Below are 19,190 nucleotides of genomic sequence, written 5' to 3'. Positions count from 1 at the left end.
ACACCAGCTAAAATGGCTAAAATTTAAAAGACTGACAATACTAAATTTTGGAGAGGATGTGGGGTAACTAGAACTCTCCTACACTGCTGGCAGGAATGTAAAATGGTAAAAATCACTTCGGGATGCAGTTTGGCAACTTCTTTAAAAAGTTAAACATACAGCTCTATTCACTACAGTCTAAATCTGAGAACAACCCAAATGCCAGGTGAGAATCTGAAACAATACAATTGGTTAAAATTCACATAACCAGCCCATACCTCAAATGTGTATTTTTCTCTATTATTGAAGAGCATTAATATGGTCATCTGGAAAGTGGAGACTTGCAATATATGCTTCCGCGTATTAGAGCCAGTTACTTGTGCCCCTCCAACACCAACTTCAGATCCATCTTCCTGTTTAATTTTTTAAATATAAAAATAGAAACAAGATATAATTATCTCCTAGTAACTTTAACAGTATATTTGAAAAATAAGTTCTGTAATGCCCAACCTCTCCTTAACAAAATGATATAAACTCATTCCTATATAAAAAGGAAATGTTATTTTAAAAGTGTACGTGTAAATATGTGTGTATACATGCACACAAAGTCTTTATTTAGGACTGTCCCATTTTTTTCCATTATGAACATTTTAATGTATCTGAGCAAGTAATGAGTAATTCCTTATATTTATAACTAGAATTATGTTAACAGTACACAATGGGATAATAATGGACTTATAAAGATGCTACTGCCATTATACTACTATCCTAAAATAGTATTAGGTTTCTTTCTGTGTGGTCTGATCATGGTAAGAGTTCAAATAATAGCATAGGATGGGGAGAAAAAAACCTCTGCCGTCCTTAAAGCCTATTCCTGCTCTATGATTTAGAAGTACAAAGTAGAAATTCAGTCCTCAATAATTAACATATGAATTATGTTTTTAAAACCTACTGATCTGTTTAATAAAACCTCAAAAGATAACATGATTATTTAGGGAAAAAAACCTCTCCTTTAAAACAGAAACAAGAAAGCAATAATTAAAAGCTGAGTTCTTTAGTATGTATCCTTGACCTTCCCACTTACAGTTAAATATATAATAGTGTCAAACATTATTCAACTAACTGAACTCTAACGACTATTTCCCACTTCAATTAAGTATAAAAATTAGAACATGTATATAGGCATCTTCAACAATATTAAAAAAAAAACTTCGGTGTTACAGTGACAAATAAGATTTTAATTAAAATATTGAATGAAACTGTTATTTGTTGCCAAGATGACAACTTAGGTATTCTTAATGTTTTTTTAGAAGCTTTTTATTATTTTGCCATTTGAAGCCAAATGACCCTGATTTGATTTATACCAAGCAATGAAAGTAAATTATTACTCTAAACCTCACAATTTTACATATAAAAAAGCAATTACTTCTTTAAATGAAGGCACTTCTCTAGTGTATTGTTAATTTTTAAATAATCACTTTAGCAACATTTTGTACATTTTCACAAATCTTAAGTGTTAGCTTTCCCGGTTTCAATTTATTGGAAATAAGGATTATAGGAGACTGAGAATTTTAAAAAGGGACTCATGGCTTTTTATGCCCTCAAATCCATTATTTTATGCAATATTATCTCAAATCTAATCTTATAAATAAAACATGTAATTATATTATTTATTCCACAAGGAAGGCTACTGGTATAGTCTTCATATTGTCAAATGAAGTTAGCAACTAAGGGAACAGAAATCAATAAATCAAAGCCGAAGTTTCCCTCTTTTTAATATTTGAAACAGGTAAGGAAATAAAAGAAATAATTTATCCAAGTCAACAAAAATCACAAATCACTTCTGTAGACTAATTTTAAGTTACTTAATAAAAATACCTTCAAACTATTAATATTTACCTTTTTAACTGGTCCATAAAAGGTGGCATTGAGATCTGCAGAACCCATATGATGCTGGAGTGTGAGCTGTCGACCACTGTGTTTGGCTAAGTAAAACCTTCAGCAAATCAAACCAGGTTTTTGAGAATCATGTAATTTATATATTTGAAATTATAAACTACCAACCCTTAACAAACATATATGTAAGGGAGACTTCAAAAGCTAAACAAAACCTTAGGAATCAAGTTCCGTTCCAATTTTTTTTACAGAAAAGAAACCCTAAATAAGGGGTGGGGGTGGCTGGGTGGGAAACAGACCTAAGAAACTTAGCTAGATATTAAGTGATAAAGGTAGTACACTAAGTACTTTCTACCAGTACATTTATTTGCCCCTGGCTGCTGCTCAGCCACCGCTGTTTATATGACCACCTTTCTCCATAGGGAACCCAATAAGCAAGTCACCCCAAGCTAGTATCAGACATCAACAATACAAAATATACTCCTAACCATGCACTAATGCTGAAGAAAGCACACTGATATTCCTCTGAAAAGTTTATGCAATTCATCCTTACATATTAAATGCATAAAGGATAACATGGGATTTAAAAAATGGAGTATATTCCCCTTCAATTGGGGACACTACTGAATGCTCAAATTTATCTAAATTCTGGACAATCTGTACTTAGAAATATAAAATTTGATATACATTTACCTTCTGAATATCTCAAAAGCATGTCTTGGTGCTGGTGGGATGTTGCACTTTGGTGTGGCTGACTGAGTGGGCCAGTAACCTGTTGTGAGCACCCGAACTGTGAGATCAACACCACCTAAAGATACCTGTGGAAAAGAGAAGAAAATGTTCCCCCCTAATTAGTTAGGATGTGTTATCTGTTCCATACAGACACTGTGTTAAGAGTTATCAAAGTAGTTATCTCCATATCCAACATCCAGCAAATAAAACACATCTTCTTAAAAGTTACACTCATCCAATGTTTTCCTAATTTTAACTATCCTGGCACATTTATAATTATTGCTTAAGATGCTGAATTTACAATACTGATCAAAGTTCCTAGCATATGAACAAAGTCTTACTGGTGTCATTGAAAAGTACAGAGTTTTTGGCCCTCAAGATTTTTTTCAGATAAAATGTCAAGGGGCCATTATCAGTATCATTTTAGGGAAAATTCTAGAATAATACCTTTCATCTCAGCTTTTAAACATTTTTACCATCTTAACACAGCAACAACACATTTCTAATATCCCAGTCACATTTCAACTATACTGACCAAAACCTCCAAGTTTTCACATGTAGCTCACATTCTAACAACCTCTGCATAGGACACTAGATCCAGTTCTACACAGCAGATGCTCTATAAGCATTTGCATAATGTTTGACTACCTCTACAAAATATATGCTAGCATTACCATCACAATTAGATATTTCTTCTTTTTAAATAAATTACAATTTTAAGAAAACAAAAATAAAACACATCAACAGAAATTCTAAAGGGGGAAATATTATATTTATTTTTAATATTCACAGCTTGTTTTAAACCATTATTCAATTTTTATGTAACCTGGATGATTTAGTGATAGAAATTCTTTAAAGAGAAAAATGAGTTTATAAATATCAAGAAGTATTCCACACTCAGATTTCTTCATAAATATCTAATAAATGATTTACTCTATTTTAAAGAAATTGAATCCAGAAATCTTACATGACACATAGGAGAGATAATCACAGCAGACTCTTACTTAGATGATGAATGGAGAAGGGGCTGAGAACTCTTTGTACACTTGTAATTGGGAAAGGGGTCACAACTTGGTTCAATCCACCCAAGACAATGAAGTCTTTCATCTCTCTTCCCATATCTCCACAAGTCTTGCTCCTTAATCTTCAAGTCTTTCCTCAAAATGTCATTTTTTAAAGGAGGCCTTCCTCGACCACTCTTCCTTGCTACAGATTTCCTCTGTATCTCCTAACACCAGCTAAGGTGCTATGTAATTACTTATCTTGTTGATCATCTGTCTCCCAGATTGGAAAGTAAGCTCCAACATGGCAGGGATTTTTGTCTATTCTCTGCTGTATAACCAGCGCCTAGAACAACGCTTGGCACAGAAACAATGAGTTATTTGTTAAATTAAAAAAAAGAAAAAGAGGGCTTCCCTGGTGGCACAGTGGTTAAGAATCCGCCTGCCAATGCAGGGGGCACGGGTTCGAGCCCTGGGCCGGGAAGATCCCACATGCTGCGGACCAACTAAGTCCGTGCGCCACAACTACTGAGCCTGCGCTCTAGAGCCTGTGCTCCGCAACAAGAGAAGCCACCGCAATGAGAAGCCTGCGCACTGCAATGAAGAGTAGCCCCTGGCTCACCACAACTAGAGAAAGCCCGCGCACAGCAACGAAGACCCAATACAGCCAAAAATAAATAAATAAAATAAATAAATTTATTTTTTAAAAAAAGGAAAAAGAAAAAGAACCTCAAGGAACTATTACTCTAATGGTTTGGACCTTTTTTTTCTAGCTCTCTTAGTAATATATATATATATATATTTTTTGCGGTACGCGGGCCTCTCACTGTTGTGGCCTCCCCCGTTGCGGAGCACAGGCTCCGGACGCGCAGGCTCAGCGGCCATGGTTCACGGGCCCAGCTGCTCCGCAGCATGTGGGATCTTCCCAGACTGGGGCACGAACCTGTGTCCCCTGCATTGGCAGGCGGACTCTCAACCACTACACCACCAGGGAAGCCCCTCTTAGTAATATTTTTAAGCCATTCAGCTTATTTTCCAAGATAGCACATGACAGGGACAAGTACACAGAAACAGAGGTACCAGAAATGTCTGTCTGGATGTGATATGATTTGCTGATATAAATAAACAGAAATATGATAGCAAGGTGGTTTTCCTGTTCCTATCCCCATTAAAAAAGTAAAACACAGGAAAAAATGCACAAACACTTAAATTTCCCTCAGCATAATAAATATGACTTATCTAAATATAATATACCACAAGTATTTAGCATTTCAAGAAAAGTACTTGTTAATATGACTTCTGAAAGGAAACAGAAGAGTCATTCTCTTGGTATATTTCAACAGGCCAAGAACCTTTAAGAAAGTTACAGAGAATTATCTGAGGATTGATGATGTTTTAAAAGGGTTCTAAGATTTCAGAAAGTTCAAGATTTGTTTTGATTCCTCTGTCACTTTTCATCAAATCTTTCTAATGAAGATTAAGGCTTAGGAGACATAAAAGCTTAAGATCCTTAGTTTAAACAATTACAAAATAGCCAATAATTTCATGCAAATAATGGCCTTACAAAGTGAAAGCTGCAACCAGATTAGCAGATATATAACTCTGAGCATCTTGATAAGTACTCTACTTACTGGGTTAACAAATTATGAAACAAATATTCCACCATAAAGTGCAGGATATATCTGAATCATCAAAATGAAAGAATACAAAGTGCACAAACTTCATAACAACAGAAAATAACAAAAGCAAACAACCTGATAAAATGATCATGTTCAACAATCATTCCCTCTTTTTTAAATGAAATAAGTGCAACAGAGTGGTCGAGAGTCAATAAAGGCCGTAATTTTCTTATCAAAAGGCCTTCAACTACCACAGATAAGGTAGTTAGCTAAAAAAATAGTAAGGGTTCTGGACCCATCCAGGAACATTCCTTTACATGGTTTCAATACAGCATTTATTCAGACCAGGTTATCTCCTTATAGCTCTTAATATGTGTAACACTAGTGGAAGAAAAACAAAACAAAAAATGTACCATATGAAAATATGATTTTATCAATGCATTAGACAGAATGAAGCACAAATCCATGAACAATCTAAGAGAGAAAAACATCTATCACATTATTCAGTCCCTGCCCACTCAAATTTCTATTTATCACTGTGTCTATCTTTCCTGCTCTCAGCCTTTCTCCACTGTAAACACCCGAGGCAAATCACACAACTATTTATAACAAAGAGGAAACTGAAGTCCCTCTGAGTCAGAATGTCTTAATATATATAAATGTCCATTTCTACAGAACTAGGTATTTTCACGTATTTTGTTTGTGATGAGACCTATGGGACCAGTAGAGGTGATGATCTTATATTTAAATATCAAAGAAAAGACCTCCAATTTTTTTTTAATGGTTGTGACGTCTTAATTATGAAGTAGTACACGGTCAGTTGAGAGAGAAAACATTAAAGAAAAAATGTGGAGTTCTTTAAACTTAAAGTTACAGTTGAAAAACAGTTAAAAAAAAAAGAAGAGAGAAGGGAAAATTCTGAACTTCATTAAACCCCACTGAATCGTCACAAAACCCCACTGGACTCCAAGGCCCTATACGTTGCAGCTTACTGCCTTCTGGGAATCACAATACAGAACCACATTTATAACACACTAGCATCAGTGTTTTTATACTCAGTTCACCCTCCACCGACCCTGAGGATGTCAGGCCCATTTATCCTGACATTTCAGATGAATAAGAATACTGACGTACAGGAAAATCAGGTAACAATTCTAAGATAGCACCATCCTGGGGTAAAGTAAAAGGAAGAGCATTAAAACTCAGTAAGCTTGCCTAAGCCTGGTATTCTTTCCCTAACCTAAAAATGGTTATAACAGCAGAATCATTATTTATTAAATTTTTAGTATGTTCCTTCAAGTGGGGAAGACAAACTAAGTTTTATAAGAAAAAATATTTTAAGATTAATAGTTAGAAAAAGAGGTTATATGGGAGAAATAATTTTTAAAGCACTCACAGACAATACATATGTTGTCACTAATGGCATTTAAAGAAATGACATGGGGTGGGGGGATGGATAAAGTGGGAGATTGAGATTGACATATACACACTACTGTATATAAAATAGATAACTAATAAGAATCTGCTGCGTAGCACAGGGAACTCTACTCAGTACTCTGTAATGGCCTATATGGGACAAGAATCTAAAAAAAAGAGTGGATATACGGTATGTACAACTGATTCACTTTGCTGTACACCTGAAACTAATATAACATTGTAAATCAACTAGACTCCAATAAAAGTTTAAAAAAAAATAAAGAAATAACATCAGCAATTCAGTATCTGATTGGATGAAAATGCCCACTACAAAAGACTTCACATAAACACATTTATATAAGTAGAAATTAATGAAGAATCTTACCCCAGTGGCCTGTAGATGTTGCCTGAACTCATCCATAGTTGTGTTTGAGATGCTCATATCCCTAAACATTCCTTCCAGTTTTGATGTGAATTGACATCCACATTCAGTCTGTGGAAGAAAAACAAATATATACAAATAAATTATGGATTTTACTATTAGAAAATGTACAAAGAAACTCTTCCATGTTACTGTCATCCTTCCTAAATCTTTCCAACAGTTGTTCTATGTCTGTGGATACCAACTTCAGTGTGATTAAGATTAATCCAGGAATTTTATTTTAAAATACAAATTCCCAGACTCTGAGATTCCCATAAACCTCACTGAAGGTACTGCTCAGAACTCTTATGTTTTCAGCAAGAAACACCCATATCAGGTGATATGGGTACAAGTAGTCTGTGGACCACACTTTGTGAAACAAAACTATATGGTGATATTCCCTTTATTGTTTCCCTTGTACTAATCCTCCCCCAGATCTCCATGAATGAATGTATCTGCCACACCAAGAGAAATTCCAGCACACTGTGAATGTCCCAGAACTTGAACAAATCTAAGTACAGCCTGCTCAAAAAAAAAAAATCTAGTTTTATTAATTTATAGAAATAAGTATTTTAAATCAATTAAGTATTGCCCAGTCACATGTTGCTGGTGCTCAATTATGTGATAATCGTTAGTTACGTGCACTCTATTCCATCTTAAATACACCTTACCTTTAACTTAGAAATCATATTTTTTTCAGAGTCATCAGAAACACTTTTATTTGTGAGAAGTCTCCTTGCCAAGTGTTGTTTATAGTAACGTTCAAATACATCTTTTTCTTGCATAAACCTAAAAAGGACCATTGCCTTATCCAATATTGTTTCTACTTCTTGTTCTGTTAGCTGCAAACCATTGAAAAGACAATTTAACAATTACACAATTTTAGTTCTACAAAAACAGCATCACAGTTCATCAATAGTTTGAAAACACTGTTGGATAACAAACATAAACATCTGGTTGAGATATGTCAGAAGGAGGGATCTAGTGAGAGGAAGTGACTCCTACTTTATCTAGTAGCAGACTCTTAAATCCTCATCTAGTGCAGCATTAACCAGGGGCTGGAATGGAGTTCCACTCCCTAGTGGGCTACCTCTGAAAGGGAGGCATGAAGTGATACATGGCTGGATTAAAGGATGACTGAGAACAGAAGAAATGAAATTTTAATCACATAAAAGAATTTTACCATGCCCTTGCATAGTATCTAGGCAGAAACTTACATGGCCAAAAGACAGGTATTTTTATATATGCTCATTCAAAATCTAAATTGTGCAACCAGAACGGTAATAATTTGTTATAATTCCAAAAGTAAAAAGGCCTCTTGCCCCTAATCTTTTAAATAAGGGCAAGGTGATACTGTGGCAGGTTGCATTAAGTTTATATTAAAAACTATGGGGCTTCCCTGGTAGCACAGTGGTTGGGAGTCCACCTGCCGATGCAGGGGACATGGGTTCATGCCCCGGTCCGGGAGGATCCCACATGCCGAGGAGCGGCTGGGCCCGGGAGCCATGGCCGCTGAGCCCGCGCATCCGGAGCCTGTGCTCTGCAGCGGGAGAGGCCACAACAGTGAGAAGCCCGCGTATAGGAAAAAAAAAAAAAAACTATGGTAGACTACTCAGCTGTGTATTTTCTATTTGGTGCCCTTAGTAATCTTCCTCTTATTTGTCTCTTTGTTATAGCTACCTATTTGTTGCTTTGCCCTTCTGTCTCACAAATCCCAAGACGAAGTCAAGAAGACCAATTTACTTGCGATCACAATCTGCTTATTTTGATTTTCTGTGCTGTAGTGAGCTTCCAAGATCCCAGATATATTATAAAGGCTTGAAACTGAGCTTCCATATATGCTTTCAAACTATTTTCTGATACCTATTCTAGTCTGTGCCTTCAAATTTTTGGCACTCAAGTATTGTTTGATACATAACCCCCAGAACCAGGTGACAGCAAGCAACATTCTATGTGCCACATGGATAGCTGTTTTCTAGTTCCTTATTATCTCTATAGCATACCTAACCCTCACAATCTCAAGTCTATGGATGTGTAGTTGTTTTTGATGCCAGTTACATTCAATGAAATGTCAAAGTACTTTTGACCATTTCAAATACTTGAAACAATCCTTTCAAATATCACAGTGCACGTTTAAGCACAGCAAAGGAAGACTGTTTAATTTTATATCTACAAAATTCCCTTATTTTATATTTTATTTCCTAATTTTATATCTACAAATAAAACTTAAGATATTTTCAAATGCATTAATACTTACCCCTTTGACTCCCTTTTTCAGCTTATCATCAATAAATAATGAGAGGTATTCAGGGGACCTGGAGTTGAGGTTGAGAAAATACTCAAAGTCACCCGCAATAGTTTGTTTAAAGAGCCGGTCGTTATTAAACGATTCCTGGAGGAAGCGATCAAACCTACTCTTCAGATCCAATAAGCCCTTCCAAATAAAAACAAAGAAACTTAGGATACATTATAATAACTTTTCTATAAACAATACATGTGTAACTACACATGTTTAACTTTGCTGGTAATAAATGTACGCATTCAGTGTTAAACTTACAGATTCTATATTGCTATCTTCAAGCCTGTATCTAAGCCTGTTAAAAATGTCAGTGGAGAGAGAGTACTCTACCTTCCATTTATGTATTATTCTATTAAAAGAGGAACCAAAGATTCTCCTCACTTTTTCTCCCCACCTTCCTCTATCTTGACTGAATGGGTGAGCCTGAGAGAAAATTAGCTTTAAAAATACATAGAGAAAGCTTATTAAAATATGAAAAACCTGAGTGCATAATGTATTTGTTGTACTGCTTGAAAGCAAAATATCTTGAACCAAAAAGTCACTAAAACACAGTTATTTTTTCTTGAACACACTAAGGTAGTATATGAACACTAAAGCATACACAAAAGTAGAAAGAACTTTCATTTTTGAGACTATTTAAATAAAGATTTCTTCATCAGACAAGCTAATAAATGAAAAGAAGTGGCTGAGTTTGTATCCCTGATATAAATGTACATGCTTTCCAAAATTCTAAAATATTTAGGATAATTACATATTAATTTACCATTGGAAAAATTAAGTCAGAAATACATACTACATAGCTTTGTGAAAGTGAACTTTTTAGCACTTGTCAAAATTACTTTATGATAAAGAGAATCTTCTGTATTTACTTACCTGGATATAGTCAACAGGATTCTTTCCTTCTCCTTCCTCAGAAACAAGGGCTTTACCTTGTTCCCTCAAGTAGGAACTCATACACTCACACATCGTTTTCAAACCATTTGGCACACGACTAAATAACTTGTACATGCAAGCAAGGTCTGCAATCAGAACGAACACACAAATTGGCTACATTAAAAATTAAGAAAATAAATTTGAATCTCTGTTCATGCTGATTTGCGATACTTAAAGAAGCTTATTTCTCCATTATGATCATTTGCTGACCACATGAAAAACTATTAAAAAAAAAAAAAACCCAGGAAAACAGGGGAAGAAAAGCTAGTTAATGGTTATTATTGCAATTTAAAAAATACGTCTTACAGATGAGATACTTTAAAAGCATCAGTAACATGTCATAGCAAATTTTAGTTTACATGGAAGAGATGTCCAAACAGCATAATAGTCACAAAAAATGACAACTGAAGTTTTTGAGTTCCTACATAATTTAGCCTATATAATTCTAATCTAGAATCTAGTTAATACTGCAAAACAACTATCAAAAGGATAACTTTAACTGTGGTATAATTGGCAGTTAATGTAATAAGGAAGAAATTTAAAAACCAATTAAAGTCTTACAGATAATTTTTAAGTATATCTATCTCAAAAGTTCAAATGACAACCATGACAACAAAATAAAATTAAATATACTAGGATTTATTTCATTATACATCATGGTAAAGTTCATGTGAAATTTACAGCATAAATTCCTATTATTTAATATTTTCCTCAGAGCAATCCCTAATATTTCCCAGGTGTTGACCTAAGCCAGTATGTATATTTTAAAAATTGGTTTATCTCACTACATCGTTTTTATTTAGAAGGAAAACTCTGGACTCTACTTTTTACAAGATTAAAATGTGGAGTTAAAATGCTGCTTTTCCATATGTCTAATTTATCTATGAAATAAGAATTTACTGGGAGGCTATAGTGTCAAAACTTTACAATGATAATAAAAAGGCTTTATGATTGAGAACTTTTAAATATGGAGTTAGTACAGCAGTTTCTAGATCAGTGGCTGGAAAACTGTTTTCTGTAAAGCACCAGAGAGTAAATATTTTAAACTTGTGGACCATATGGTCTCATTTACAACTACTCGATTTTGCCACTGTAGCCATAAAGAAGCTGCAGATAATACATAAATGAATGGGCATGACTGTGTTCCAATACAACTTGATTTATGGACACTGAGATCTAAAATTTATATAATTTTCATGTGTAATGAAATATTACTCTTTTGATTTTTTTTTTTTCAAACAAACTGATAGTGGGCCAGATTTGGCAGACAGGCTATAATTTGCCCACCCTGGTCTACATTTATAAGAGCAACTTAGATCTTAAAACTGAAGTTGTATGTATTTTAAAGATACCTGGACACAAGTTTTACAAAAAGGGCTTCAAAATTTGTTTCAATGACTTTCAAAAGCAAATTTCATTAAAAAGTGCTTTCATCAATAATATATGTCCAAAATAATCTACACACAGCAAATCTTATAGTTTCTCACATTTGTTATAAATTACAACCAAGTTTCCCATGTTAAAAACAAATATTACAAACACAATAATTTATGAACATATATACTACAGTAAACTTGGCATATCAAATAGTTCCCAGCTTTGTCTACTTTGTTCCTATGTTGTTACAGTTTTGCTTAGTCACATGTATATTTAACAGTATGTAAATTAATACAATTTCATTATATGTAATTCACTGTATATAAATGTATGGCTTAGTGGAGAATGTGAAAGAGAAAATGAAAAATATCCATCATTCAAAAATTAGATATCATTATTTCTATATACACTTCATGAAACAATAAAATGATACCATTCAAACTTAATTTCATAATGTTATCTGCATTTAATTATCAATCCAATTCATCCTCCATTCATGGTGGGAAAAAACTTTTTCACTTTCTGATTTATGAGATATTTGGCTTCATAATGGTGAAGCTGTGTCTCTGACATATTCTTGACATACTGCTCACGAGCAGGGCCTAGCATAATTAAAGATATTCTGCAATTAGGTTTCTAGTGGAAAGCCAGGAAAACTGAAGCCATGATTTTAAAATTTAATTTAGAATCACAGAAAGCTGCTTACTTGTGGAGAACATTAAGCACTAAACAGAAACTATGGTAAGTGGCTATTCTGACACCCCATTATTTATGCACTTATTAAGCACTTGCCATGTGTTAGGTATACTTAATGCTTTTAACACAAGTCTCCATGCAGGTTACAGTTACTACAATTCAGGTAGGTATGCTCAACAACCTCCCCATCAAACATTTCCTAGGCTCTAAACTCCAAGCCCATTTCATCTCCCCTCCTCAACAACCCCCACCCAAGGTGACTAAGAAAGCATTAACTCAATAACTGAACAGTACATTAGAAAATTGAGGGCTTCCCTGGTGGTGCAGTTGTTAAGAATCCGCCTGCCAGTGCAGGGGACACGGGTTCGAGCTCTGGTCCGGGAAGATCCCACACGCCGTGGAGCAACTAAGGCCATGCGCCACAACTACTGAGCCTGCGCTCTAGAGCCCGCGGGTCAAAACTACTGAGCCCGCGAGCCTAGAGCCCGGGCTCCGCAACAAGAGAAGCCACCGCAATGAGAAGCCCGCACACTGCAATGAAGAGTAGCCCCCACTCACCACGACGAGAGAAAGCCTGCGCACAGCAACGAAGACCCAATGCAGACAAAAATAAATAAATTTATTTTAAAAAAAAGGATAGATTCTCATTTTAAGTAAAGGAAAATGCTTTTCATAAAGTCCTATCTGCCAGGGATCATGATCAGGGTCATCAAACTATAGCCCATGGACCAACTACAGCCCATGGACTAACTACAGCCCGCTGCTTGTTTTTGTATACCTCACAAACTAAGAATGGTTTTCACATTTTTAAATGTTTGAAAAATAAAAATCGAAGTTTTACAGGAACACAGTCAAGTTTAATTCGTTTGTGTTATTTTCTATGCTTACTTTCTCACTATTACAGCAGAGATGAGTACCTTACTGTCTGGTCCAAACAACTAAAATATTTATTATCTGGCCTTTTACAAAAAAAGCTTGCCAATCCCTGACAGACCATAGGCATCCAGGAGCAGCTTATTTTAGAAAACATGATAAACATCTTTAAAAATCATTTTTGTTTTGCTTTTTGCTTTTATAAAAAAAGGTTTACCAGAAGGGTCTTTTAAAAAGTAACTTTCTCTAGTTTAATAAAAACAACAAATTTACATACAACTTTTTAGGAACTTCGCACATATATAGAAATATAACTGTCTGAAAACACAAGGCAAAGATTCCACTAGAGAAAGAATGGAACACCCTCTCTGCCTACCATCTTTGTTTTCCCTTCTCTTACATCCTCCTCTCTTTTAAATTATTAACTTAAAAAAATTTTTTTTCCATTCCCTACCTATGACATGACCCAACAGGCAATATGTATTTATTTTATAAGAAATACATGGCTAAAATATTGCTAAGACTTCATCTAAGAGCACCAAATTTGTTTATTTTTTAATACCATATCAGTGACTTATCCAGTCATAGTTTTAAAGAAAACCTTCAGAAATTAAGGAGGAGGACAACATGACTATTCTTTACAATTTCTCCTAGAGTACTTGTTACAAAATAACATTTTAGGAAAATCAGGTAAATAGCCAAGAAGAGTAAATGTTACAGTTATCTCCAACATGTTTACTTTTAAGCAATTCTCCTTTCTCCTCTTTCATTCTATAACAAGATATCCAATCTACTAATTTATCTAAGTATGTCAACTTGGAGACACATATTTTTGCATTTTTGGTACCCTTACCACAACTAACTCCCAAAGAAATGCTTACAAAAATTTTAAGATTGGAACTTCAGATTATAAAAGAATCACAAAAACTACAGGAGAGTGTGTGGGAATGAAGAGTCTAAACACCCTGATATAGAAATATAAAGTACAGGAATAGGTGAAGAGATCATTGACCTTATAAATAATATTAATCATCTTCTTTTTTTTAAGCTCTTTTATTTTCTCCTCTACTCTATTTTTTTCCCCCTTTGGTGCGCCGTGTGGCTTGTGGGATCTTAGTTCTCCAACCAGGGATCGAACCTGTGCCCTCTGCAGTAGAAGCATGGGGTCTTAACCACTGGACCGCCAGCGAAGTCCCTAAACTTACCTTTGGGGTTAAGAAAAACAAAAAGTGAGGAGACTTAAGATGAAAGAAGAAAAAAAGCCACTTGATTCACTAGGAATATCTAAAATCCTCATTAATATGTGTAAAGTAACAACAGTGATAAATTAATGACAAACACCACAACTTCTTGAAAACTGACATTCATAAACTATAATAGGAAAAAAAATACTGAGAACCTGGAAGAACTATAAGAATTTAATTATTTTTCAACTGCTAACACTTACCTTCTGTCTTTCCGTTTTTCAACATATGTACTAGCCCCGAATTCTCCATTTCTACTATAGTTTTCATGTGCTTGGAAATGAGTTCCCTCTCAACCACCTTTACAATTGGCTCTTCAGTTGATTTGTCAAGGCAGTGCATCACTCGTTCTATTTCTTCATTAATTCTAGCTTCTACTTTCTTTATATATACTGAAGCACTGTTTTCTGCTAAAAATTTCTGGCTTTCCATCTGCAAATAAGAAGCATGATTTTTTTTTTAAAAAAAAAAACACAGAAGCAAAATGTGCTTCTGCTTTTAACTGGGTTTCTACAGTTTCTCATAAACCAAACTAAATATCCCAAGCACTATTAACATTTTATATACTGTCTTATTATATATATATATATATATATTCATATAGTCCGAATTATACCCTTTAAAGCATTACTTACATAAGAATTAATTAATACATTATCCTTAAGCAGCGTTTTTCAGACTTTGCCAGCGTATTCCAAATAGCAGAAAAAGTAAGCACACGCCAGTGAAGATCAAAAGTATAGAATGAAGCATCTGACCCCAAGTGAGAGTGGGAAATTCTTCTTTGATTTGTTTTATTGTAAAATTATGCCTAAAAAGATTCATCATGTTTATCATACAGTTTTGCTGGCATACTGGTAGTTACTAAAGTCCTCCTGCCACCCCACTCCCGCTCTCAAAGGAATATATATAAAGTTTGAGAAATAGAGCTTTTGAGTAACTATTAATCTTGTCTTCTAACACCAGCCTTAGAAAAATTCCAGTAAATTTTAAATGTTGGCTCAATTGACTTCAATCTCATAGTAAAATTAACAAATATATCTAAGAATTACATAATAGACGATGTATTAATATGAATTATGTACAAAATTTAATAACATTTCCCATTCTCTTAATAAAAAGTAGCTTATACCAAATGTACAATGGATGGCTAGTGGGAAGCTGCCGCATAGCACAGGGAGCTCAGCTTGATGCTCTGTGACCACCTAGAGGGGTGGGTCAGGGAGGGTGGGAGGCAGGCTCAAGAGGGAGGGGATATGGGGATATATGTACACGTATAGCTGATTCACTTTGTTGTACAAGAGAAACTAACACAACATTGTAAAGCAATTATACTCCAATAAAGATGTTAAAAAAAAAAAGCAGTTTAAAATAATCAAGTTTCTAAGAATAAACATTAACACACCAAACAAAAATCTTGGTGAGACCGTCACTTCACTGTTAAAACTGTATTTTATATATACACACAGATGTATACATATGCCACTGCAACACACTTTGGGATCCTGACAATTAATCATCTACTGGTATTTCTATACTGTAATGAAGGTAATTAAAACAAATGCAAACGTCAAAAACGTTGCCAAAAATATCTAGAAGTAGTTGCTGTGTTACCAGAAAATAAAGCCTGTTTCCTACATTATAAAATTAATAGTTCATGAAGTATGGTCCAGGCTCACCAGTACAGGCCACACAAAACTTCCTGATGATTTTTGAAAAGTGGCCTGGGGGTTACGCCAATCCAAAAGACACCGAAACCCACTGAGTCTACTTCTATACTCATCCAATGGCTTCTACAAATGATGTACTGTAGAGCTATTGTAACGTTCTATTCATTTAGTTCTTTAAAAGGTTATTACTAAAGTTGACCAGTAAAGTCTACTTTAGCAACACTACAAAGCTCCTACTATAAATTTCTCAGATAGTTGAGGCTTTCAGGAAGAATGCCCTATTATCATGACCTTATAAATATTGTCTTATCATTTGTCATAGTACTCAGTCATTGTTATTATCATTTCATTACAAAATAGTACCTGTTTAGCTTTACTTTCAGCAACGTAGTTGATTTGGGGTTGTATATACTGCTGCAAATTTTTATCAGCTGTACTTACTGACTTTTAATTTCATAATCAACAGCTCTTAAGACATATATATGCCTTATGGGATCATGCATATATCTATATTTATTTTACTAGTAACTTATATTATCAAAAAGCCTAAACAGTGAAACTTCATTGGTGATGTACTGCCTGTGACTCTATGGTAAATAATTAGTAACATATAAATATAATAAAATTTAAGGTTATTTCTAAGTTTATATGTTTTATACATATAATTTTAAAAAAATCATGTGTGTAAGTCCAACCTCTTCGACTTATTTTCAGACAGTTCCTTCACTGGAATGTGAGACTGTGGGGTAGGTGTGCTGAAGGGTGTAATTTGCACCCTCTTCCCCAAAAGGCCTCAGTACAAAAAGGTCAAAATGCTTAAATTACTAACTATATTCGGTAATTTTAAGAACACCTTAAAAGAGTATTTATTTATATCTTCACTGATTACCTGAAAAAACTCTGCAGACATTTCCAAAAAAGGAGCCTCAAAATCTTCTTCATAGACTGATCGTCCTTCGAGACCTAAAATCATTAACATCTGGCAAGCATTTCTTATTGCGCCTCTGTCAAAAGAAGTTAAACCACTTGATAATAAAAACACATTAAAGATTCATGTAAAAGATGCAGCAGAAGTAGCTAGAAAGACTTCCAGAACTAGTTTTTTTAACCAAAGTGACCAACCTCCCATAAGTAACTAATTTATAACATAAGGATTTAGAGTAATTTTAATTGGAAAGCATATCTTGACTGCACAGCTATTTATCTCAAGTTGTTCTCATGCTGTTGTAACATAGGATTTTTGAAGAAAATATGTTTAAAATGACTAAATATTCCTGTGTATTTAAAAGCACAAAAAGAATAAACAGCCTATCAGGAAGCAGGGAGGAGAGAGGGAGTCTACAGCACTTGACATGGGTACAACGCAGTTACTCCTAGGCAATATAATTTTTTTGCACCAAATGGCTTTTGGGCAATCCTGACCAAGCACCAAAGCTGAAATAAAAAGAACTTTACAAGTCTTCCTCTAACAGCTGCTTTGAATACAAAGCAGCAAAGAGAGCAGTCTTGCATGTTTTGAGCCACTCTGGCTGCAGTGTCACAAAAATGGCCCTGCGACAATGTTTGGGGGGGTGGAATATGACTTAACAAAAGGAGTACAAGAGTTCTTAGTCATTTTAGACTATGTTCAACATTTTTTTCTTCAAAGACCTTAAAAATAAATGCTAGCCAAAAGCCCTTTTAAAGAAGAAAAAAATATATTATCAAATAGCAAAAAAAAAAAAAAAAAAAAAAGCCAGCATAAAAAAAAATACATAAAAAAATCAAAAAGAAGACTAATGGCTGATTTGCTTTTTAAAAGTATATTCAATAAAAGCTTAGGATGGTTTCTTCTAAAAATAAATGTGTGCTTTTTAGTTACAATCTAGCTAACTTTGTTAACTGTGATATAAGGTTTTTGAGTGTTTTCATAATATGCTGGACAATCAAACTTTAATTTACTTTAATAAAATTAAGACAGTGAATCGGTTCTCAAGATATAACCACTAAAAACCAAAACCCAAAGAGTAAAAAGATTATTATACCGGTCTACAACTTCTCCTTTCCGCTCTCTGGCTATCATATCCAACAGCGTTTGTCGTAGGTGATCCCTAATACACCCGTAACGTACAACTTGATCTCGAAAAATAATTAATCCCAAATTGTAGACATTCTCCACATTATTTTGTTGTACGTACACACGGTCCTGCAGTTAAAGCAAAATCATAATATAAACATTAGTATAACTCTTGCGAACATAAAAATAATCCTTTTGAGTTACAATAATAAAGGAAATAAAATTCCAAAAGTGGTCAATTTTGCAGGTGAGAAACACTTCAAGCAACATGGAATTTTCTAGTACCTCCCAAGTTATATAAAAGTTATATATAGTAAGTCCTTACAATTTACAATTGCTACTGAAACAATGGCTATAGGCGGTTGCCCATTTACCCTAAGAAAAAGGGAGGAAAAAAGCAAGCACCCCACCCAGGGAGAGAGGCAAGTCAGCAGAAAGCAGAGGAGAAAGGCAGACAGCAAGGCAGGCAGAACTTCCTTTCTCCCAAAGCCATACCATGCACAAATATGGTTCTTATTTTCTTAAACACTGTACCTGAAGACCATATTCTTTAAGTAAAATTGAGAGCTGAATGAAATACAGATGCATGTGACTTAAGCTGACTGTGTACTGGTAAATGTTAAAAGGTTCTAATGCTTATAACAGAGCAGCATTCAGTATTACATAATTAAAACACCCCTAGCTACTGCCATTTCAGATTATTTACTGGTAGTCATCTAACTTTCAAGTTCTTACCAACATGAATACTGCTGTCTCACTTAATAGAGTACAGATAATCCAGAATTACTGGCCATAAAAGTCCTATTTTGTGAAATATTTAAAAATCTGTATTTACACCAAAATACACTGAAATAAAACTACTGTTCTTAATTCACAAAAGGATTAGTAACAGAATTCCTTTCTGTTCTTAACCAGGACCTCTCCGGGCTTTGGTGGGTCTGTGAACTTCCCAAAATTTTTAAATTATTGTGTGTTTGT

At 34.4% G+C, this 19,190-nt stretch overlaps 1 protein-coding gene across 2 annotated transcripts in view; it reads right to left on the bottom strand.

Moving 5' to 3' along the window:
* Positions 1-19,190, bottom strand: part of CUL3 (cullin 3) — a 98,915-nt gene that overhangs the window by 21,007 nt on the left and 58,718 nt on the right. For both annotated transcript variants that reach the window (XM_060106585.1, XM_060106586.1), the window contains 10 exons: positions 18,181-18,341; positions 17,046-17,160; positions 14,690-14,918; positions 10,237-10,382; positions 9,322-9,498; positions 7,736-7,906; positions 7,029-7,136; positions 2,569-2,693; positions 1,879-1,975; positions 258-392 (listed from right to left, as the gene is read on the bottom strand). In XM_060106585.1, coding sequence (XP_059962568.1) covers positions 258-392; positions 1,879-1,975; positions 2,569-2,693; positions 7,029-7,136; positions 7,736-7,906; positions 9,322-9,498; positions 10,237-10,382; positions 14,690-14,918; positions 17,046-17,160; positions 18,181-18,341 — 1,464 coding nt within the window. The remainder of the gene's footprint in view (positions 1-257; positions 393-1,878; positions 1,976-2,568; positions 2,694-7,028; positions 7,137-7,735; positions 7,907-9,321; positions 9,499-10,236; positions 10,383-14,689; positions 14,919-17,045; positions 17,161-18,180; positions 18,342-19,190) is intronic.

The sequence above is a fragment of the Mesoplodon densirostris genome, chromosome 8 (assembly GCF_025265405.1).
Source record: "Mesoplodon densirostris isolate mMesDen1 chromosome 8, mMesDen1 primary haplotype, whole genome shotgun sequence".
NCBI classification, from domain to species: domain Eukaryota; kingdom Metazoa; phylum Chordata; class Mammalia; order Artiodactyla; family Ziphiidae; genus Mesoplodon; species Mesoplodon densirostris.
This window is presented reverse-complemented; position numbering and strand designations above follow the sequence as displayed.